At 51.8% G+C, this 21,702-nt stretch overlaps 3 protein-coding genes across 3 annotated transcripts; all 3 read left to right on the forward strand.

Annotated features, from left to right (window-relative positions):
• The first annotated feature begins 1,939 nt into the window (after positions 1-1,939).
• Positions 1,940-6,101, forward strand: THITE_164342 (uncharacterized protein). The gene is made up of 4 exons (XM_003650425.1): positions 1,940-2,860; positions 2,927-3,148; positions 3,196-3,271; positions 3,326-6,101. The coding sequence occupies exons 1-4, from the start codon at positions 2,742-2,744 to the stop codon at positions 3,653-3,655; spliced, it is 747 nt and encodes a 248-aa protein (XP_003650473.1). The 5' UTR covers positions 1,940-2,741; the 3' UTR covers positions 3,656-6,101.
• Positions 6,102-16,348: 10,247 nt separating this feature from the next.
• THITE_2109968 (uncharacterized protein) lies at positions 16,349-17,924 on the forward strand. Its single transcript, XM_003650426.1, has 3 exons — positions 16,349-16,883; positions 16,974-17,768; positions 17,832-17,924. The coding sequence occupies exons 1-2, from the start codon at positions 16,557-16,559 to the stop codon at positions 17,724-17,726; spliced, it is 1,080 nt and encodes a 359-aa protein (XP_003650474.1). The 5' UTR covers positions 16,349-16,556; the 3' UTR covers positions 17,727-17,768; positions 17,832-17,924.
• A 75-nt stretch (positions 17,925-17,999) lies between these two features.
• Positions 18,000-21,585, forward strand: THITE_2109972 (uncharacterized protein). The gene is made up of 2 exons (XM_003650427.1): positions 18,000-20,117; positions 20,275-21,585. The coding sequence occupies exons 1-2, from the start codon at positions 18,397-18,399 to the stop codon at positions 21,461-21,463; spliced, it is 2,910 nt and encodes a 969-aa protein (XP_003650475.1). The 5' UTR covers positions 18,000-18,396; the 3' UTR covers positions 21,464-21,585.
• Positions 21,586-21,702: the final 117 nt, after the last annotated feature.

Raw genomic sequence — 21,702 nt, forward strand, 5'->3', positions numbered from 1 at the left:
CTTGAAATGGAAAATAGTCTTTCGTATAGAAATAGGGCTCTAGGTAAAGATAGTGCCTTAGAGCTAGATATATTGATGCGGAAAAGTACCGTAGATATGTAGAATAACAAGATGTAGATTCATTATAATAGTGGATCAAGGATCTAAGCGGTGGTACACTAAGAAATATATATCTGCAAGGCAGAATATATATATGCACACCGCCTGCCTAAATGGGCCTAGCGTTGCAAAGTCTGCAACGCAGAGCGTAGAGCACCCTTATCTAATCTATATATATAGACATATAGGTTATATAACCCCCCTATTCCTCCTGCCCTATATCAAGTCTAGGCCTATAGGAAAAAACGGCAATACCCTCATTGCCTTACCTATCTAGATCCTTTATATCGTTAAATACCCTTTAATCGAGTGCTACGACGTAGGGCTAGAAGCGTAGTGCCGGATTAGTCTGGATAGCGATCAACTGACTTCTTCCGTATCTTGTCGTCATCAACGAGAATAGGGTTCTTACAAGGCCGGCTACGCTTATAGGCTAGTTAAGGTGCTTAATCAAGTGTAGAAGGCTTCTCTTAAGAGACTAGGCGATCTGGATAATCGCCTTTGCAAGCCTAGTATTCGTTGATTAGGCGCTATATATAGCGTAGCTCGTATATAGTTTTCTAAACACTCTCTTCTTAGCTGTAGCTAGTCCATTTGATTAGGTATTTAAGGCCTTTATATATAACCTTGTAGTTAAGAATTATATTAACCTTATATTTATCGCCTAATTCATTGTTATTAAAGGAATAGTCTAATTAAAAGTCGACGATTAGGCTAGGAGGCGGTATATTATAGCTAAAAGGATTATCTTCCTAAGGAGTTAGGCGAAGGTAAACGACGGAAATGACTAGGTAGATACCTATATTAGCTAGGAGATCTAATTTGTAAACTAGGTAGCTAACGTAGCGCTTAATTAGAAAAGGCCTAGTATACTATTATAAGTACTTCTAGGACAGGTTGCCTAGGAGATAGTAACTATAGTATAGGTGTAAATAAACCTTGTTGCCTATATTAAACTCAATGTCGCGATATTTACTATTGTAATAGCGCTTAGCGTATACTATTACGAAGTCTATACTTAATTAAGCATCTTAACGTAGAGTATTTCGTAGAGCTAGAATAGTAGCTAGCTTAGTAGTAGCCTAGTTAGTAAGAGCTTCTAACGGTCTAGGAAGCTTAAAGCCGAAGAGCTACTTATAAAACAAGGATTTAATAGCTTTAATATAAACGTTGTTAAAATACTATTACAAAGGTATAATAATATCTAGCTAATTGCCTTTAGGGCGTTTAAATATATAGAAGTAGATCGTAATTTCTATAGTCTAGTTCTTATACTCCAAAAGGCTATCCATTTATAGGTAGTAGGATATTGTTATTAGCAACTTAGTACCTAGAGCCTTCTAAACGCCTTGCTATAGGTTGGAAGTAAACTTATAATTGTAGTTAGAGATGATCGTAGTAGGTATACCCTAGTCGCTAAGAAGTAGTTAGCAAATTAGAATATACCCCTATTCCTAAGCCAAATAGCTAGAATTGCCTAGAATAAGGAGGATACACTTCAATAACTTATAAGATACTATAAGCAAGCTGTCGAAATAGTCGTAGTTTAGGAGCTACTAGGGCAAACTAGTAGCTAGGACCTTCGGTAGGCCTAGAATAAAATCGATAGCAATAATATATATTAGCAAGGTATTAGATAGTCGAATCAGTTGATAGTTACCTAGTTTAGAGCGACGATCTATTATATTGACTTAGCACTTTAGATATAATTTAATATACTTCTTAACATTGTAGGTTTTATAGGCTATCAATATACTTTGTAAGTTGTATAACATCCATTTAGTACCAAAGTGGTACTTCTTATTATAGATAGTGAGAATAGCAGCGAAGTGGGGCCATGCAGGATGCAGAGGCATGTGTATTGAGAGAGGTGCTCCTCTCAAGCTGGGTGGGAGGAGCGCCGAGGTCTATATACATGTGTGGGCAGAGCTGACATGTGCCCCCTGAGCGCAGGGAGCCTGGCAGATAGAGTCACGTGTGCACTAGCACGCGACACACCCCCCAGACAGACTCTCAGGAGGCTGTCTGTGGAACACGCATGCTGGGCACTGACTCTGGAGCTCGCACTGCCAGGCGCATTGAACTGTGGCCTCCGGTATTGATCCCACCATTGCGCGCAGCCGCCGCCATTGTGCAAGTTGTCCGCGCGCCATTGTGTACGCGTTGTGGCGCGTGCGTTGGCGAATTGCGTGCTGCGCTGAATGCGGTCAGACCCAGGGGCGCCAAAGTTGACATTCAGGGGCGCTGTCGTTGGCATTGTTGCGAGCGCCATTGATCGCATTGTGCGCAGTTCCCAATTGCGCAGCGCGTTCCATCCCCATCCTCCATTCAGGCGCGTATCTTGAATCGTGCCGCCTCGATTGTGGGTGCAGGTTGCGCAATTGAGCATTGCGATCATTCGCATGTGTGCCATTGTGGCCTTTGTTGCCCAACGTCTTGAATGCACGCCCACCATTGCTACCCATTGTTGCATTCGCGCCATGCAGACAATACCGCAGTGCCGCAGGCCGGTCGATGGCTGCACTCCTGGAAGTATTTAATCATGGTGAGTGCGCCTCAAACCATCTCCCGAACTCTTCCTCTGCAGACCGCGAGCAACAGCAGCAGCATCAGCAACAACAACAACATCAACAACAACAACCATGCCGTCCTCTGCTCGCCTCGCCGCTCTCGAGAAGGCCCGCGCCGCCAAGGCGGCCAAGAACAAGCCTCCCCCGCTCCCGGCCACCCCCACCAAGGCTGGCGCTGGCGCCAGCAAGAAGTGAGCACACCACAATCTGCCCGACTGGCGCGGCGCGTACATCCGCGTCTCTGACACTTGCAGCAGGACCCCCGCCACGCCGAAGACCCCCTCCAAGCGTGCGGCGCCCCCCTCCTCCTCCTCCTCCTCTTCGGAGGATGAGGAGGAGGAGGGCGCCCTGAGAGAGCAGCCCTGCCTGGGTTGCCTGAAGTCCGCCATGCGCGGCAAGAGCTCTGGGGAGTGCCGGGAGGCCCCCGGCAAAGCGGCCCGGTGCGCGCGCTGTGCGCGCGGCAAGAAGTGTCGCTCCATGTAAGTCTGTCAGCACAGTTGCAAGGCGCACGGTACTGATGAATCAGCCCCGCGAGTGTGCTCCCCGCCGCCAAGCACTTCCTGGCCCTGATGCAGGGGCGCCAGGAGCCCAAGGCCAATCTCGTGAGTACAAATGAAAAGACAAAGGAAAAGAGCTAGTCTGACTGTGTGTGGTAGGACCAGAAGACGCTGCGCGCCACCCTGCGCGCCCTCCTCGCCATGGAGTGCGAGGACGCCGACGCCGAGGATGACGACGACGATGACGACGAGCGCGCGCCCGCGCCCGCCAAGGGCAAGGGCAAGGGCAAGGCAAAGGCGGCCGCGCCCACCAAGAAGTCCAAGAAGGCCAAGAAGGCCAAGAAGGAGGAGAGCGAGGAGGAGGACGAGGATGAGGACGAGAGCGAGGAGGAGGCTGCTCCGGGCTTTGACCCGGAGGCGCTGGCGCGTGGTGTGGCGGCGGCGGTGCTGGCCGCCATGACTCCCAAGAAGAAGAAGGGTGGCAAGTAGTTCCGCGTTGTTGTTTGTTGTTTCGCGGGTGCGGGCACCCCCCAGTCTGTTTTGCGCCGGCGTGCGCTCCTGTGTTTAGTTTGTTTTTTACTCAAGCCTTGCGTTCCTGTCCCCCTGATCGTCTCCCTGCACCATATGACGCACATCCTGCAGGTTGAGGAGCTCCCTGAAGTGCTCGAACTTCTGGCGAGTCAACACCTTCGTAAGCCCATCTGCAGGCATCTCAGCAGTTGGCAAGTACGCGACCTCGAAAGATCCCTTCGCGTGTTCCTGACGCAGCCACATGTTGTGGATGTCAACATGACGCAGGCGAGTGCTGATGCGTTCGTTCTCTCCCACCACGAGCCGGATGGTCTGCGTGTTGTCACAGAACACAGTCCAAGGCACACCCAGCTCAAGTTGCAGGTCGCTGAGGAAACGCTTGAACGCCATTGTCTCCCGCGCTGCGGTGGACAGAGCGAGGAGCTCCGCCTCCGTAGACGAGGTGGTGACTGTATCTTGGCGCGCAGCCTTCCAATGAACGAGCCCACCGAACAGAGAGATGAGATAGCCTTGTGACGACCTGCGCGTATCAGGATCATCCGCATGCGACGCGTCCCCTGCGATGAGCAAGATTTGCGTGGGAGCAGCATCCTGCGGCACACCCCCGAACTGAATAGCGAGGAAGCGCGTGCCAAACAGGTAGGAGATTGCATGCTTTGCAGCATCAATGTGTGTCCCCGAGGGGTTCGTCAGGAAGTGCGAGAGCAACGATGCCGGGAACGCGACCTCCGCGCGCAGTACGACCGCGGCGTAGAGTAGCGATCCAACAAGCTCCTGGAACAGCCTGATCTGCGCTCGAGTGGCAGTGCCAGTGAACTTGCGGAGTTCCATTACAGGGAGAGGGATGCTTGGAAAGGTGATTTGATCCGCGAGACCGAAGCGCTTCGCAATCTTCTCGATGTACTGGTCAAGGCAGAGCCAGATCTTGCGTTGCGCGCGGTCGCGGATCACCCTGATGCCCAGGAACCAAGCCACGTCCCCCTTTTCGTGCACTTCGTACTTCGCTTTCAGAGCGTCGATGATCCTCTGAGCTGTCTCCGCGTGGTCTCTGTGGTAGAAGACTAGGTAGTCGTCCACGTAGAACAGCACGAGCACGCGCCGTTGGCGATCGAAGAACAAGCATGGCTCCTCAGGCGAAGCTGTGAGGCCGAGCTTCCGAAGTGTGCCGGAGAACTCTCGGTACCAGAGCAACGGAGACTCTCGCAAGCCGTACAGAGCTCTCTGCAGTTCCACAAGAAATCCAGGCTCTTCGAACCCCTCAGGCATCTCGCAAACAACACCCTCAGGCAGGTCCGCATTCAAGAACGCCTGCGCTACGTCGAACTGCTTGACCTCAAGATCAAACTGCGCGGCGATAGCCATCATTGTGCGGAACGAGCGCGCTGCGAGTGTGGCTGCATAAGTGCTTTGCAGAGTAGTGAGCTCCTGAAGGTCGCCTCGAACGCAGATGCGAGACTTGCACTTCTCGAGGTTGCCATTCTGATCGAACTTGTAGACGAAAACCCACTTCAGAGGGAGTGGTCTTCCTTTGAAGGTCTCGCGCCGAATCTTGCGCCATGTCTTCCTGTTGACGAGATTGCGAATCTCTTCCTCAGCCGCTTTGATGAACTCGGGCCCTTGAGGGTGGTTGGCGAGATCCCTCCAGCGCTTAGGAAGCTTGGCGAGGTCGTCAAAATGCACCCGGGGCCTGCTTGGCGTTGCCCCAGGACGCGCGTCACGATGTTGGCGGACTGCCGCCGCGAAAACCGCATGCAATGTGCGGTGCTGGATGCTGTCGCCCTCCTGCAGAGCGATTACAGGGTCATCCAAAAATGTGTGGCTGAACGAATGCCACGCGTGCTGATCTGGTACGTCGATGCTCTCCTCATGGTACATGGGGGCTGCGAAGCACACCAGACCGCCGCTTCCGCCTGCACCGCCGCCGGGAGACTGTCTACGGATCCGTCTTGAGTAACGAGTTGGTGGTCCGTATACCTTGCGCACGTACTTGCGCTTCTCCCTCGCTGGCGTGGCTGCGGGTGTTCCAGAATCAGGCTGAGAACCATGGTTTGAGGCGTCTTCCCAGTCGTCTGGAGCCTCTGGCTGATCGCCAGGGCGGTCGACCTCCTCTTCACTGCTAGGAGTATCGACTGCGGCAGCACTTGCCGTCGTGCTGCCCTGGCTGGCACTCCTAGTTGTGCCGCCAGCGACGCTGCTACTGGCGTCTCCGATAACTGCATCAGGGGCCTCCGATGATGCAGTTCCCACCGGTCTGCTGTCACTGCTAGCACCGTGATCAGCAGGGGGGCCGCTCCCTCCAAAACCGTCCGGGCGTTCCTGGCGCGGCTCCGGTGTTGGTTCTGGAGTGTAAAGACCACCAGTGGGCTCCTCACCCGAACTCTGGCCGCGATGCTCGAGTACTTCCGCACCCCCCAGACAGGATGGAGAGTGGGGAGGAGCCTGCCCTTCCGGTTCCCGTTCAGTCACACCCCCCAGATGTCCTGGAGAGCCGGGAACCGTCACTGGGTCTTCATGGGCATCTGTAACTCCGAACGGCACTGCCTCGGCGTCCCGAGGCTCTATGGGGAGTTCGATGAGCTCAACAACCTTTCTGGCGACTGCCACCGATTGAGCATCAAGCTGCTCCTCTCCCTCCCGGTAGAACGTGCGTTCGTCAAAGGTCACGTTGCGCGTTGTGATGACCTTCCTGAGTTTCGGTACCCAGATGCGGTAAATGTTGGACGCCCTGTATCCAACAAGATACCCGATGTGCGCTCTGGGCTTGACCTTCCCAGCACGCCTCTCAATCCCCTTTTCGCGTTCCTTCGTCAGCGGGTACGCTCGGCAGCCGTACGCATAAACGCCGCCCCAGTTAGGGCGCAGGTCGGCAGTCAGGGAATGCACGAGACCGGGCTGATACCAGCGAAACCAGTGTCTGAACCAAGAGTCGAGCACCTCGTTCGGTGAGCGGTAGTTGCGAGCGCGACTTGGGCTTATGCCGTGCAAGTACGCAGCTGCAACCGTCGACTCTGGCCACAGGTTCTGAGGAAGTCCGGCGCCCGTGAGCATTGCAAGGCTCTTTGTGATAAGTTCTTTGCCTGCGCGTTCTGAACCGCCGTTGGGCTCCTTGGTATCCGAAGGCGTAACCTCCAAGTCGATGCCCTGCTCCTGCGCCCAGAGCTCGTACGCTGTGTATCCCTTGATGCCAATGACACTGGTGTCGCCATCCTGCCTGATCTTGCAGATGGGCAGCCCGAATTGGCGTTTCACCCAGCGTTCGAAGCGGACGAGCTCATCGTACACACTGTCGTGCGTCTTGCGTATGAGTGGAGTCGCGAAAAGCTTCCCACTGTACTCGTCCTTGATGACCAGCAGCCAGTTCGAGCCGTCAAGTGCCCTCGGAAAGTCGAACAGGTCCCAAGAGACCCTCCAAAATGGGCGTGGTGACGGCTTCGATGGTGGGCGGCGCGAAATAACCTGTTCCGCGTATGCCTGCGCGCATACCTCGCATTCCAGTCTGCGAGGCCCGCGAATCCGCACACCTCTGGCGTTCAAGACGAGATGTTCCAGCGCCTCTGAACTCAGATGACCAGATCTGATGTGCCAGAGAGCAGCTGGGTCTTCTCTCTCTGGGAGCGGGTCCTTGGAGGGCCTGCTCCTCCCAAAGTTCTTCACAACTGCAGCGCTCAAAGTCACAAGTCCGGCAAAGCTTCTGGGGAGCACCCGAAGGGCATCAGAGTAGGAGGAAAGAGCATTGTATTGCAAGAAGGTCAGGTTGAACTTCTCGACCAGCTGCCTGAGTACAATACTCTTCTCCAAAGTTCCCCAACGCAGCGTGCAATCCAGACCGCAGTACCAAGCGCCCTGCGCTCGAAGGCGTCTCTCAGAGACAATGTTGACGTGAAAGCCCTCGACGACAGCAACGTTGTCTATGACAAGGTCCTCAGTGTTCGGGCCGCGCGCGCCGTTCAAAACGTTCTTGATGATCCATTTGCCGCGGCCAGAGATTGGGAAGGATGTGGTGCCTGCCTCAACAGTCTCACCGCTCGTCTTGACGAACGTGCCAGGGACAAGGAGAGCCCTGTCATTGACGAGATTGACCGCTCCACAGTTGTCAAACAGAATGCACTTGCTGAGCGGGTGTGGGCCAAACTCGAGAGATGCGAACACGCCACGCGCTCCTTCGAGCTCGCTTGCGATCGCTGGGTCGATGACAGCGTGCACCTGGAGCGCTCCCGGAAATGAAGGACCCGCGCCACTATTGGAACTAGTGGTCTTGGCGTTTGACGATGCGTTCTGGATCTTCCAACCGAGCTTCTGGAGCTCCACTCGAAGGTCGTTCCAGCGCTCCTTGGCGAATCGTTGGCGCACTGCATTCACCGCGTCGTTTGGGAGCGTCACGCCGTTCAGGGATTCCCCTGTCAGAGCGTACCGAAGTTGCCGACATTCCGAGGGAAACCACCAGTGGCGAAAAGTCTTCGGCTTGCACGGGCAGTCGCGGTTCTTCTTGCGCTTCTGACTGCCCTTCTGACCGTTCTGCGCTCCTGGAAGCACGGGGTAGGCTCCAGGCTTCGGGTGGACCACCGCTTCAGCCTGGAGGATCGCCTCGAGTGAGAGAGCCAAGTCGAGAAGGGTTGGTCCTTTGCCGCCGAGCTTCTCAGTCACACTGATATCCTTCAGCATGCGAGTCGCCCACTCTGGATCCAAGCGTCTCTGCACAGTCTTGAGGAATGTGGTGACGGCTGTTGCGTCGGTGACTGCGGCGATGTTGGCCGCCCTTGCGCGGTGGAGGACCGACATGTACTCGAGAATCCAGGTCCTGGGTTCGACGCCGCTCTGGCTGCCTCTGGCAAGGACAGTTGCGTACTCCTCGGCAAGCGCAGTGAAAGTAGCGCTGTTGGAGGGTGCGATAATCTTGCGCAGCGTCTGTATAAACCCGCGTGTGCCGGTGACGTTCTCGGCCTCCATGATGTCGTGTGCGGTGTGTGCGTAGCGGTCGCTGACAGACACGTTGATCATCTCGCGGAGCTTGTTGACGGCACGGAACGCCGCAGTGTCGATGGCGGACTTCGAGAACGCCTCGCACAGCTTGAGGAATTCACGGCGGATCTCCTCCTCAGTAGGATTGGTTGACTGAGGTTCCTCGCCACGGGTGGTGGGATCGGCTGCCTTCCAGGCTTGCAGTGCAGTGTGCCACGCCTGAAGATGGCGGTCCTGGACCGCCTGACGTGCCGCACCCTGGGTGGGCTGCACAGGAAGGCCGAGCATCTCAGCCTCGGTGGCGAGCTCGGTGTCTGGGTCGATGATGTGCCAGACACGCAGGTTGTTGGCCTCTTGGCGAACAGCAGAGATCCATCTTGGCCAGTCCTTGGGGCTGTCGAGGGTTGGAAGCGCTGCAACAGCAACGGTGACGGTTTTCTCAGTTTCGAGTGTCATCTTGAAGCAAACTGAGGTGTGCTGCGTTGTTCAGACTGAACGATGGGGGTGATGTGAACTTGTGGGAGTTGTTGACGATCGAGAAAACTGGAAGTGGTTGTTGGAGAAAAGAAGAAGGATGGCCCCAACTGGGCTACACCGCTGTTATGAGTGTTGTGCGCGAACCGGGCTCATAACTGAGAATAGCAGCGAAGTGGGGCCATGCAGGATGCAGAGGCATGTGTATTGAGAGAGGTGCTCCTCTCAAGCTGGGTGGGAGGAGCGCCGAGGTCTATATACATGTGTGGGCAGAGCTGACATGTGCCCCCTGAGCGCAGGGAGCCTGGCAGATAGAGTCACGTGTGCACTAGCACGCGACAGATAGCCTTTAAAATAGTTTAAATTATATTATAAAGTATATAGAGTAAGTGCAATCCATTAGGTCAAATATTATAGAAAAGACTATCTATAAGAATAAATAGAAGGCTAGGCTAAGAGAAAACCTTGCTACTGCCCTTAGTAGCTAATTCAATAGTAAGATCTTTAATAATAACTATATACTTAGCGTTATAAGAATATATAGCTATAAAGCAAGTTTAAAGGTCGTTATCCAACTTCGCTTCTACAAAGGCGAACTAGATATTGTCGAGGACTACATCGTCGTCGACAGAACCGTTCTTATAGCTTAGGTCGTCCTATAAAGCCCTTAGACGGCTAAGCGCGTTAGGCACTAAGTTTAGGCGGCCTAGAAGATAGTAGATCTCTAAGTTATACTACGAGAGGTAGATAAAGGCATTGATAAGCCTACGATTAGCTTGCTTAGTAGACAATATATCTAAAATAGTCTAGTTGACGATACTTTTTATAGAGGTGTAATCTATAAAGACAATGACTAGCTTATATAACGAGTAAATTATAGTATATAGCTTCTTAACTATTTAAACAAAGTAGGCGACTTCCTGTTTAAAAGGCCTATATCGGAGTTCCTATTTAGTAAGGCACTAGCTTAGGAATATAATAGGCCAAACCTAAATAGATAGAATAACGGTTTTAGGCTTCTATTTATAACCGTTAGCGAGATAGAAAGCTATAACGTCGAAGCTACGCTCTAAATATCCATCGATCTATAAAAAGAGGGTCTTATCAAAGTCAAAGTAGACTAAAATAGTCGGATTAGGCTTATAGATAGTATCCTAGATAGCTTTGAAGGAGGCTTTCTTAGTGGGCGTAAGTTCAAAGGAAGTCTTAGTACAATAGATAGCACGCTTACTAGGGTTACCGTTCTATACTCGCCTAGTAGCTCGGCCTTTTATAAGCAGTGTAGTCTTATAGTTCTAGAGAGGCTCGATAAGCTATATATAGTATAGGATTAGATAGCGAAGAAATCCAAATACGCTAATATATTGTTCTAAAGCCTTTAGGTTGTTCGGAAAGGCGAGATTCCTAAAGGTGGCAATATAGTGCTCAGTGTTAGTCAATCTAAATCTATCGACGTAGAAACTAAGTAGCTCTATACTAGGATATACAATATAGGATTTAGCTAGTACGATAGAGATATTCTTCTTCTTAAATAGACTAAAGATAGTCTCTAAGTGCTTAGCGTACTCGTTGGCTATATCGCTAAAGATGATAATATTATCGATAAATGCTTAGGCGAAAGAGGTATAAGGGCGAAGCAACTGATCTATAAAGCGCTAGATATACGCTAGAGTATTACAGTAGCCTATTAGGTACACTTTTAGCTACTTTAGTCTATAAAGGCTAATTAGGGTAAAGCGATCGCGATATAGAGGATATATATTAAACTAATAGAAGAAAGATGTTATATCGATCGCTATAATGAACTTTTTACCTTATAGGTATACGATAATGTCTAATTAGAGTAGCAAAAGGTAGTTGTTAAGCATTGTAACCTTGTTGAGAGTATATAAATCGATGACTATATAGCCTTTAATCTTGCTATACAAGGTATACTAAACAACGAAAACCGGGTATATAAAAGGAGTAGCCTTTGTAGCCTACTCAAAGCGCTTTTGTCGATATAGTTCGTTGAAAGTAGCGTCGAGAACCTTATAATCGTGAGCGCTTAGAGGGTATTAGCAAGTATAGATCTTCTAATACTACTAGCCTTCTATAAGAGGCATTTGCATTATATCCTCTTCGTCTATAACAACTTGGCCCTTATCCTTCTATAGTCGAGGATAATGCTTGACGATATTAACAAATCGCTATACCAACTCACGATCTAGGGTATATATATACATGCCCTCTAAAGTAAGTATCTCTAGTAAGTCGGTAGGTATCTTAAGGCCTAGAGTCGAGTATTTCTCTAGTACTACCGGCTTACAGTCATTAGACGGCAATTCGAGTCTAGAATTGCACCTATTGGTACAACCGTCAGCTTTAGGCATTGGAGGTATATTACGCCCGTTGGTAGAATCTAGGCTCGTAGGCTCAGGGCGTAGATTATACCCATTGGTATAGCCTTCAAGGCTAGAATCCTAGATCGGTTGGCGCAATGTAGGCTAGGTAGGCTAGCCTAGTGGGTATACCAATTGGTATAATGTAGGTCTAGATTTGGATAAAGTAGCTAGCTGATATACTACGTTGCTATAAGGCGTCAATAGCTCTAGCGAATCTTACGAAGATACTAGGGTCTAGGACAAAACATCGCTTATAAGTTATATAGAGTCTCCTAGAACAGTACGAACAGGGCTATATATATCGAATATAATTGATATACTAGGGCTAGCGTACTAAATAGCGGTTTGAACTAAATTAGGGCTTATAGTAGTAGACGATATAGCTATTAAAGCGGCTACTATAGTTAATGCTATAAAGGCTATCTCCTATAAACAGGCGATATAACTGCTATTGTTAATATCCTTGATCTAGCTAATAGGATAGTGCTTTAGAATAGTGAGAACTCCCTTAGTTAGGTTCTTAAGAGCTACCACTTTAGGGGTCTTAGCGTTGACAACGGCGTTTAAAGCGGTAGAATAGCGAGCGTTGAACATTATAGACCAGTCTATTAGGAGAGGCTTATATTCTATAGCAACGTACACTTTTTGCTTAGGCTATAAGGTAATAGTGTATATAGTCTTAACCTTATATACATAGAGGAACGTCCAGGTATACGTAGCGAATAGTATATCGAATCCTCCTAGAATGCTACGTAGATTAGCGATCTTTGTACTATAGTCGATAGAGGCCTAATATAGATCTAGGAAGTTGGCTCCTAACAGGAGGTTAGTAGGCAGTTTATCTACTACCTAGATAGACCAAGTAAACTTGAGGAGTACTAAGCCAATAGCAATGACGCCTAGTAGGTAAATAACAAAAGTCGCCTACTAGGTAGAGGAGGTCTTTCTAATGCTGCGAATTCGGCTATTATAGCATTTAGTCAAGTACTCGAGGGTACTTAGAAAGGTCTTATCGATAATTAAACGGCTAGTACTTAGATCAAGGTAAACTTCTAGGTCTTTATAGCTAGGCTAAGCGTAGGCTTTAATATATAAATAGGTATAGGCGCTATATAGGCTGTCGATACCTAGGTTAGCTACTTTAGGAGCCTCCTAAACTTCCAAGTTGGTAGCAAAGTCTATAGTAGGGCTAGAGCCTTTAGCGAGCAAGATATTGTCCTTAGAGACGTTGTTAGTAACCGCTATTGCCTATTCTAAGCACTTAATAGAGCTAGAAGCGGCTACTAAATAGGTTTTCAGGTACTTAAAGAGCTAGTTCTAGGAGTTAAACATAGTATCGCAGTATCTATAGGTCCAACGGCCTAGGTTGGCCTAATTGGCTCAATAGTAGCGAACGCTTTTAAGAACAATTGTCTTGCTATAGGCGCAGATATATATATTAGTTATAAGAACTGTATCGAAGGTCTAATAGCACTTATAACAAATTAGCTTCAAATCGTAAGCTATATAGGCAATATCCAACTCGTCAATATTATTAAAAATGGATAACTCGTAGTCGGCTTTGTTATCGGCTTCCAAATTAGATAACGTCTTTGAATCTACGTCGTCGATAAGGTATACTTAGTCTTAGGCTTGATTGTTATACTTAGAATCGTAGTTATCCTAGCAGTGCTTGCTACCTTAATCGCGGTCTTAGTTATAGCGATCATCGTCATAGTCACAGTTCTAGCGGTTATCGCTATAGCGATCGGCGTACTTAGAGAGCTTCTTGTTAGACTTAGTATTGCTAGAAGTAGTAGACTTACTAGCGAGCAAAGACTTCCTTAACTCTAGGAACTTATTATAAGCTATAGTAATAAGTGTAGGTCGAACTTCTATAATCTTATATATATAGTGCGCTAAAGTATATTTCGTCTTTGGCTATAGGAGAAAAGATATAATAGTCGAGTTTAGACGGTTGTAAATAATACCTATAGCGTTATACTAGTTTAAATTATTATAATTAATCTAGCCTACTATATATATAAAACGTAATTTCTTCTAAAAGAAGTTTATTAGAGTATCGAAGTTCTCTATAATATACCTAATAGTTAACTGTCCTTAGTTAAACTTGTCGATAGCTATTTAGCGATCTATTGTAAAACGCTCTATTAATTGATTAAAGACTATATAAAGGCTAGCCTAGCGCTATTATAAACGTTCCTATATAGTAATCTCGCTATTCTACTAGAGGAGAGCTTAGCTAGTAAGAACTATAGGTAGGAGGTATAAAATCTACTAGGCTACATTGTAGCTAGTGTCAAGGTCCTCTAGAAAGGTGGATAAACGCTAAATGAAGCAATAGATATTGGTAAAAATTACGTTCTTACCATCTATAACAATACCTATATCGTTAGAGTCCTTATAGCTAGGATTGAAAGTACCAATGTTATTGCGTTTAATTTTAAAGGCTAAGATAGATCAGCTACCTCCGATGCCTACAGTATTATAAGAGTACTCCTAGTAGCTACGATTCGAGGGAGGCGGAAAAGGTAGGCGATTATTGTTTAGGCGGTCATTAGGATAGCGCCTACTATCGCTATTATCTAGGTCGCTTAGGTCGTTCAGATCGTAGCCGCTAGCGCTAGGGAGCCGCCTAAGAAGCGATATAGCCTAGCGTTAGTTACCCTAAGGCGGCTCGCCCTAGCGAGAGTCACTTAGAGGCGACTTGGCCTAGCGCTAACCACCTAGGTGCAAATTGTTAGGGGGCGTAGTATAGGCCTAATGTACTAGTAGAGTGCCTATAGCTAGGTTATAAGCTATACCAATGTCGACGCCCTCTAGAGGGATAAGAAAGGCGGTTTATAGGCGAGGCTATATAGGCTTAACCTAGGGAGGTAAGCGAAGGCTCTTATATAAAGAAGCTACTATTGCAACTAAGTAGTAGCTCTGTACTAAGGGGGCGTATAGCTATAGTACTATAGTCGATATAGGAGTAGCTAGCGGAAGCTCCTTAGCTAGTACTGGATTAGTCAACTAGTTCTTAGTAGCTAGCTAGGTAATAGCGTTATCGATCTTACTTAGCTAATTATCTATATTACGTATATACTATATAAAAAGCTTATTTTAGTGCTAAACTTGCTATATAATCTCGCTAGTCTAAGTAGTAGTAGCCTAGAGTTGACTTATAACCTCTAGTACGCCCTTAAAGCGATTATAAAAGTCTATCAACTTCTTAAACGTAGGTCAAATACTAGCGACCTCCTTCTAAAGCTAGTTAACTATATTAATAATATCTTTAAGTAGGGCTATATACTTACTAACGGTTTAGCTAAGCTATTTGACAAAAGGCTAATTAGTACTAACTTTAATATACTCTAGGAGGTTTAGGATATCTTTAGCTTCCTTAGGATCGCTCTAGACATCTTTAAAAGATGGCTTATTACCTAGTTGAATATCGTTAGAGTCGTCCTATTTAAAGATAGGCTCCTAAGGTATAGAAGGCTCTAAGGCTAGGGGAATAAAGCCTTTACAAAGGGTATATATCGTCTCTTCGATCTTCTTAGATATAGCAGTATTGCGTTTAGAGAGCTGCTTAGCTAGCGAGGAAGCGTAAGAACGAGTGTTATAGCTATGATTAGCTATCTTAATAGTCGCCTTGGTTTAGACTATAGGAGCTAGGTCGAATAGGCGTAATATTAACGTAATGGTTGACGAAGGCCTACTAAAAGGTTCGTCGAGAAAGTGGTCGCTCTAATCGCTATTAGCCATCGCTACTATACGAGAAGAACTAGATAGTTAATCGGCTACTGCTATCGACGATACTATCGGCGATTGCTACTATATAGACTAATCGATCGATAGCTAAAGATCGTAATCGCTATCGGTAAAACCGCTATACGATCGAGGCTCTTCAACTGAACTGTCGTTCAAAGGTAAGATTAGATGCCTTCAACGCTATTGACCTCGTTAAGTCGCTATACGAAGAAAGCGGGGGTTCAACCGGCTACTGCTATCGGCAAAGCCGCTATGTAAGCTAGTCGATTAATAACGATAAAATAAAAGAATGATCAGGTCAATGATCTTGAAGTCGTAGCTACTACTTAATACGGAAAAGTACTGTAGATACGTAGAATAACAAGATGTAGATTCATTATAATGGTGGATCAAGGATCTGGGCAGTAGTGTACTAAGAAATATATGTCTACAAGGCAGAATATATATACGTATACCGCTTGCCCGAATGGGCCTAGCGTTGCAAAGTCTGCAACGCAGGGCGTGGGGCACCCTTATCTAATCTACGTACACAGACATATGGGTTACATGACCCCCCTGTTCCTCCTGCCCTATATCATATATTTAGCTACAGATCTATATAGGGATAATTTCACGATTAAATCGTCCTTCTGCTTAAGGTAATATATTAAGATCTAATAATTGTAAACGAACGACGGACACTACCACCGTTTTGTCCACAGAACATAGGCTTGGCGCCTATAGACCCTCTCTTATCTGGAAAACGGTAGTAGAGACTATGTCGACCACCCCCCCCCAGCGCACTATGGTAATTTCCGTATACGTGTGCATTGGCCCCGAACGAGGCAGTCTTGCTCGGCGTTACGAGGCTTTGGCTTGACAGATGGGAGAGTGGGGTGAGGGGGCCACAGGCATCCTCCGCATTCCGAGAAGTGGAATTATCGCCGCCTCCCCTCAAGGATTCGGATCAGCACCGGAAAGTTCAACAACCGAATCAGCAGATGCTTTCTGGATCCTGTCTGCCTCTTCAACTGCGTCCATGGAATGAATGTGTACATCAGACATGTGACTTACGTACTCCGTTACTGATGCGGTGTAACCTAAAACGACTTACAGATATTAGTGTAATTTTAAGGTGCCGCCGCCCCACGGCTTGGCCCGTTAGCTCCGAGTCGCCGACCAGCATCCAGATTACAGCGTGCCGGACCACGGCGTCGGTTTTCCCTTTTGTTTAAAGTAGCGGGCACCGTCCCGTCCCGCCGGGCGGATCGGGCCATCCAGCAGAAAAGGAAAACAGCGGCGCAAACATGGCGAGCGCTCTCAGGTCACTCATCAACGGCGCCAAGGCGCTCGCCATCGGCAACTCGGGCAGCAAGGCAGCGCTGCACGAGCTGTTCCCCGTCGTCGACAAGGCCGTTGACGGCGACGACTGCGACCACGACTGCGACAGCTGCTCGGTGCAGTACCCGAAGGGCTTTAAGATCGATGAGTCGGACGATCTCTACGGATTCGTCAAGGGCTGGAGCACGCACGTGCTGGTCGCCACGGGCAAGACCGACTGGGTGCGCGACATCGCCAACGAGAAGGGCAGCGTCATGCAAGCGATCGCGGGCGCGAAGGGCCCAAGCAACGGGGTATGCTGCCGCGTCCTGCCCTCTTGCGCAATCCGTACTTACTTACCACTGACCGCTCCTGGCTGACGCATCGCCGGTTTCCCATCCTAGCGCCTCATGCTCTCGGCCTCCAACATCCCCACCCCGCACCACACGACGTCCTACTCCGAACCGACGACGGTCCTGCTCCTCCCGGCCTTCACCATCATCGAGAACGTGACGCCGGCCACGGTTCCGGCGCTGCTCGACTCCATCGTCTCGCGCGCGCCGACGACCAGCTCGCCGCTCGCGCCCGTGTCGATCCCGCGCTCGATCGAGGCGCCGCTGCCCGAGGCAACGCCGGCGGCGCTGCGCGAGCTGACCACGCGGCCGTGCCCGCACCGCGCGCTGATCCTGCTGTGCAGCCAGAAGACGCGCGACGCGCGCTGCGGGCAGAGCGCGCCGCTGCTGCGCCGCGAGTTCCAGCGCCACCTGCAGCCGCTGGGGCTGTACCGCGACCTGGACGACGAGCGCCCCGGCGGCGTCGGCATCTACTTCATCTCCCACGTCGGCGGGCACAAGTACAGCGCCAACGTCATGGTGTACCGCCGGCGGGACGCGTTCGGCGTGGATGCGGTGAAGAGGGCCGAGCTGAAGAACGAGGGGGAGGATCTAAAAGTCGTGCTGCCTTTGGGACAGGATAATAAGGGGGAGGGGGAAGAGGAGGAAGATGTCGGCGCCGCGCAGTGCATCTGGCTGGCGAGAGTCAGGCCGGAGGATTGCGAGGGGATCGTCAAGTTCACGGTGCTGCAGGGCAAGGTGGTCAAGCCGGCTCGGCAGCTCCGCGGCGGTTTTGATCGCGAGAAGGGGTTGTTAAGCTGGTGATCAAGTTGCATAGATAGCGCAGGTGGTGAAACAGTCTGTTAGGTAGGACCTAAGGTGTATGTGCCTACACAGCATACAGGATTGTAATTAATGCTACGGCGGAAGACAGGGTTGAGAGAATGCGACTGCAATTGCCCGATCCAGAGCGCTCAACGACCTCAACAGCGGTCGACAGGCTCGTGCGGGGAAGTGGGGGCGATGCGGGGCAGTCAGCCTGCACAACCTTACTGGCTCTCAGCAGCTGTTGCTCAGCAACGGCCCCCTGTAAACACGCCCTAACTCACGTTAACTGATGACCTCGTAACCATTCTGCCAGGGCCTTCTTTGCTTTGGGCAGACTCAACCCAACTTGGACCATCCCAGCTCCTGCAACGAGAAGTGACGCCCTTCATTCCCAGCCGACGGCCTTTGTCTGCTGTCAGCCATTGGGATTCCCATGGTTCCGACAGCAATGGCATAAGTAAAATACCAGAAGTTCCTACGGTAACGCGGCATCCGGCACTTGATTTCTTTTTTTCGCTTGTTCTGGCATTTATTGGGGAATTTTCCATCGGCATCGCATTGGCATTTTCACCGGCGTCTTTTTCAGCACAGTCCCGAGACATCGCACGGAAACACGCGTCTCCCGGACAGCAACAGCAGCAAGAGCATCGAAGCAAAGAAAGAAAACATGTCCTCAGCGGCTGGTCTGAGCAGCGTGCAGGGGTTTCCTGCATCCGTGGCGTCGCCATCGTCGCCAGCGTCGGCAGGAACGGGCCCTCGCCACCACCAGCGCTCGAAGTCGTCTGTCTTGCGATCCCTCATGGGCGGTGGCCACAAGCGGAACAAGTCGGAAGGATCGGGACTCCCGCAGGCGCCCCTGATCGCTCCTATCGCGACCACCCCGTCGTTCCACGTTTCGCAGCAGAGTCTAGCACCCAGCCGAAATAGCGGTGTGTTCCACGTAGGCTTCGACGCGGCGGCGGCCGCCGCCATGGAGCCCGAGCGATATGCCCACGTCCTCGGCGAGCTGCAGCAGAACCAGCAGGATCGGTCGCCCGAGCGGCCGCGGGGACGCGACCGTGGCGACCGTGCGCCGCCATCGCCCACGAAGGGCGGCTTTTCTAGCATCTCCCTGAGGCCCTTCGGTGGGCGGGACCGGTCCAGGAGCAAACCCCCCAAGACCGCGGACAACGCCAGCACCTCGCCGGCAAAGCCGAAAAAGGCCAAATCGGCGACGAACCTGGCGGCGCTTCTGCGGCCCAAGTCCATGAAGAACTTGAAACAGCTGCTGATGGATGAGGAACGCGGCGCCCGCAACGCCGCCAAGGAGAAGGACAAGGAAAACCGATCGCCGTCCGATTCGCTGGGCAAGGAATCCAACGGCCTCATGGGCCCGCCACCGCCCATCTACGCGCAGTTCGCGACCCAATACGTTGGGCCTCCTTCTCCGCAGATAGAGTCCCCGTTCGACTCCCCAATCAGAAGCGCGAATCCTATGGCAGAGCGGGACAGTGCGTCCACATCGTCCTTAAAGAAACCGCGTCCGAAGTCGTTTCAGGCCTACGTGGCCCGCCGAGACGACGACACGCCCCGGTCGTCCGGCTCAGGGGACAGTCACAGTCGAGCGAAGCGGCTGACGTGGGGGAAGGGTGACCCCCCGCCAGCACCGGCACCAAATCAGCCTGCAGTGGAATCTAGGAGCAACTCTTCGACGCCGACTGCGGGTACGGCACCCGAGATGCCCTTCATCGACCCCAAAAACATAGACAAGCACCTCGAGGACATGCTGGACCGCCGCAACATTCCCGAGAATCAGCGGTACAAGATGCGGAACCTGAGCGACGCCATCAAGTTGGAGTTCATCCGGCAGGATTGGGCAGAAATGCAGGCCAAGCTGGAGCGCCCGCCCTCGCATGACGGCAGCGGCAACCAGCCGGGAGGGGGCGGACCTCCTGGGTCAGAGCAGCGTGACGACAGCAGCAATGCCAACGGCAGTCCGACAAAGAGGGACAAGAAAAAGCACGGCCGGGGCCTGAGCCTAACCATCGTCCGCGGCAGTGGCAACAAATCAAACCCTTCGTCGCCCACGAAAAAGAAAGGAGACAGCAGCCTCGGCCGGCACTTCCGGGGCAAATCGAGCGAAAGCTTGGTGAGCGAACCGCCGTCGCCAGCTGGCCCCTTCCCCGGCAGCAGCTTCCTGGCCAAGGTGAAAGGCCAGCAGCTTCCGGGCGATTTCGTGGCCTACCTTCAGAAGGTGCAGAAGCCCGAGCTGGTCGAGGTGGGCAAGCTGCACAAGCTGCGGCTGCTGCTCCGCAACGAGACGGTCGCCTGGACCGAGGATTTCATCCGGCAGGATGGCATGAAGGAGATTGTGGAGTTGCTGTACCGCATCCTGGCAGTTGAGTGGAGGTGAGTTTTCTCAAGGAACCCTGCTGCCGAGGTGTGGTGTGTTGTCTCGGCTGCAGGTTATGCGGCAAGCCGCAAGCCCCTGCAGGGACTTTATACCGCTCCTTTTTTCTCTTGTTTCTTTCGTGCTGGGTACACGTGGCTGACACTTGCCTGACAGAGAGGAACACGAAGACGCACTCCTGCACGAGAACCTGCTCTGTCTCAAAGCACTGTGCACCACGGACATGGCCCTGCAGTACCTCCACTCCATCCACTCCACCCTATTCCCGGCCCTGCTGCACATGATCTTCGATCCGGAGAAGAAGGGCCCAAGCGAGTTCACAACCCGCGGCATCATCACGTCTATCCTGTTCACCTACATCCAAGCTGCCACGCCTCAGGAGCGAGTCTCCCGCGCCCGCGCCGTGCTAGGCTACCTGCGGGACCCGGAGCCGAAGGAGGAGGACCGGCCGGTGGACTTTGTCCTCGAGATGCGCCGTGAGCGACCCTACCGCGTGTGGTGCAAGGAGGTCGTCAGCGTCACCAAGGAGGTATTCTGGATCTTCCTGCATCATCTCAACGTCGTCGCCCTGCCGTCCGCCGATGAATCGTCATCCACCTCTCCGCCGTCCTCCTCCGCCGAGCGGGCCAGCAGCGGCCCAGCAGGCGCCGGGACATCCCCGTCCGCCGCCGGTGGGGACGAGGCATCCAACCCTTCTTCCTCCGCAGACCCCGACACCGCCGCCCAGCACGCCTACATGGCCCGGCACTTCCCCCGCGAACGCGCCCCCGTGCCCGCGGCGCCCTACGTCGGCGGCGTCGAGTGGGACGCCACCAACTACCTGGCCAGCCACCTCGACCTGCTGAACGCCATCCTCGCCTGCACGGGCCCCACCGCGCGCGAGCGCAACGCGCTGCGCGCCCAGCTGCGCATCTCGGGCTGGGAGCGCTGCCTCGGCGGCTCCCTGCGCCTGTGCAAGGAGAAGTTCTACGGCGCCGTGCACGACGGCCTGCGCACCTGGGTCGCCGCCGCCGCCGAGGACGGCTGGGACGTGCACGACGTCCGCTACGGCCCGCCCCCGCCCGAGCCGCCTGCTTCTTCTTCTTCTTCTTCTGCTGCTGCTGCTGCTGCTGGTGGGGCTTGCGGCGGGGAGAAGAGGAGCCGCAGTGCTTCGCCCGGGAAGAAGAGAGCCGTTGCTGCTGGTGGGGTCAACAAGAAGAGGGAGGCGCCGCCGAGGATTGAGATGCCCAAGCTCGACTTTGGCGGCGGCATTGGGGGCGTCGCCGCCGCTGGTATTGCCGGCGGCAGCAGCAGCAACATGGTGATGCTCTCGGGCGGACGGTCCAATGAGCCGTGGGTGTTGTGAGGAGTGGGTGGTGTGTGGAGATGGGCAGGAAGGGGGGCTGAGGGCGACACGGTGCGGGGTGCGGGACTGGGCAGGGCAGGGCGGGGAGGGGAGGGTACCTCTTCCGGTAACCTTGCTGGCTGATCGTGCTGATCGGGGTAACACGTTCTTTACTCCGAGAGAGTTCCATGCGGCTGATTGAACTGGTCCTCCGCCCCGTTGCCATTTGCTCAGAGAAGCGGAGGAGATCGTTTGAAAAG

This window comes from Thermothielavioides terrestris, chromosome 1 (genome assembly GCF_000226115.1).
Source record: "Thermothielavioides terrestris NRRL 8126 chromosome 1, complete sequence".
Classification (NCBI taxonomy): Eukaryota; Fungi; Ascomycota; class Sordariomycetes; order Sordariales; family Chaetomiaceae; genus Thermothielavioides; species Thermothielavioides terrestris.

Coding starts and splice junctions, on each gene's coding strand:
- THITE_164342 (XM_003650425.1), top strand. CDS start 2,742: ATGCCGTCCTCTGCTCGCCTCGCCGCTCTCGAGAAGGCCCGCGCCGCC. Junction 2,861..2,926: donor GGCGCTGGCGCCAGCAAGAA/GTGAGCACACCA, acceptor CACTTGCAGCAG/GACCCCCGCCACGCCGAAGA. Junction 3,272..3,325: donor AGGAGCCCAAGGCCAATCTC/GTGAGTACAAAT, acceptor TGTGTGTGGTAG/GACCAGAAGACGCTGCGCGC.
- THITE_2109968 (XM_003650426.1), top strand. CDS start 16,557: ATGGCGAGCGCTCTCAGGTCACTCATCAACGGCGCCAAGGCGCTCGCC. Junction 16,884..16,973: donor CGAAGGGCCCAAGCAACGGG/GTATGCTGCCGC, acceptor TTCCCATCCTAG/CGCCTCATGCTCTCGGCCTC.
- THITE_2109972 (XM_003650427.1), top strand. CDS start 18,397: ATGTCCTCAGCGGCTGGTCTGAGCAGCGTGCAGGGGTTTCCTGCATCC. Junction 20,118..20,274: donor ATCCTGGCAGTTGAGTGGAG/GTGAGTTTTCTC, acceptor CTTGCCTGACAG/AGAGGAACACGAAGACGCAC.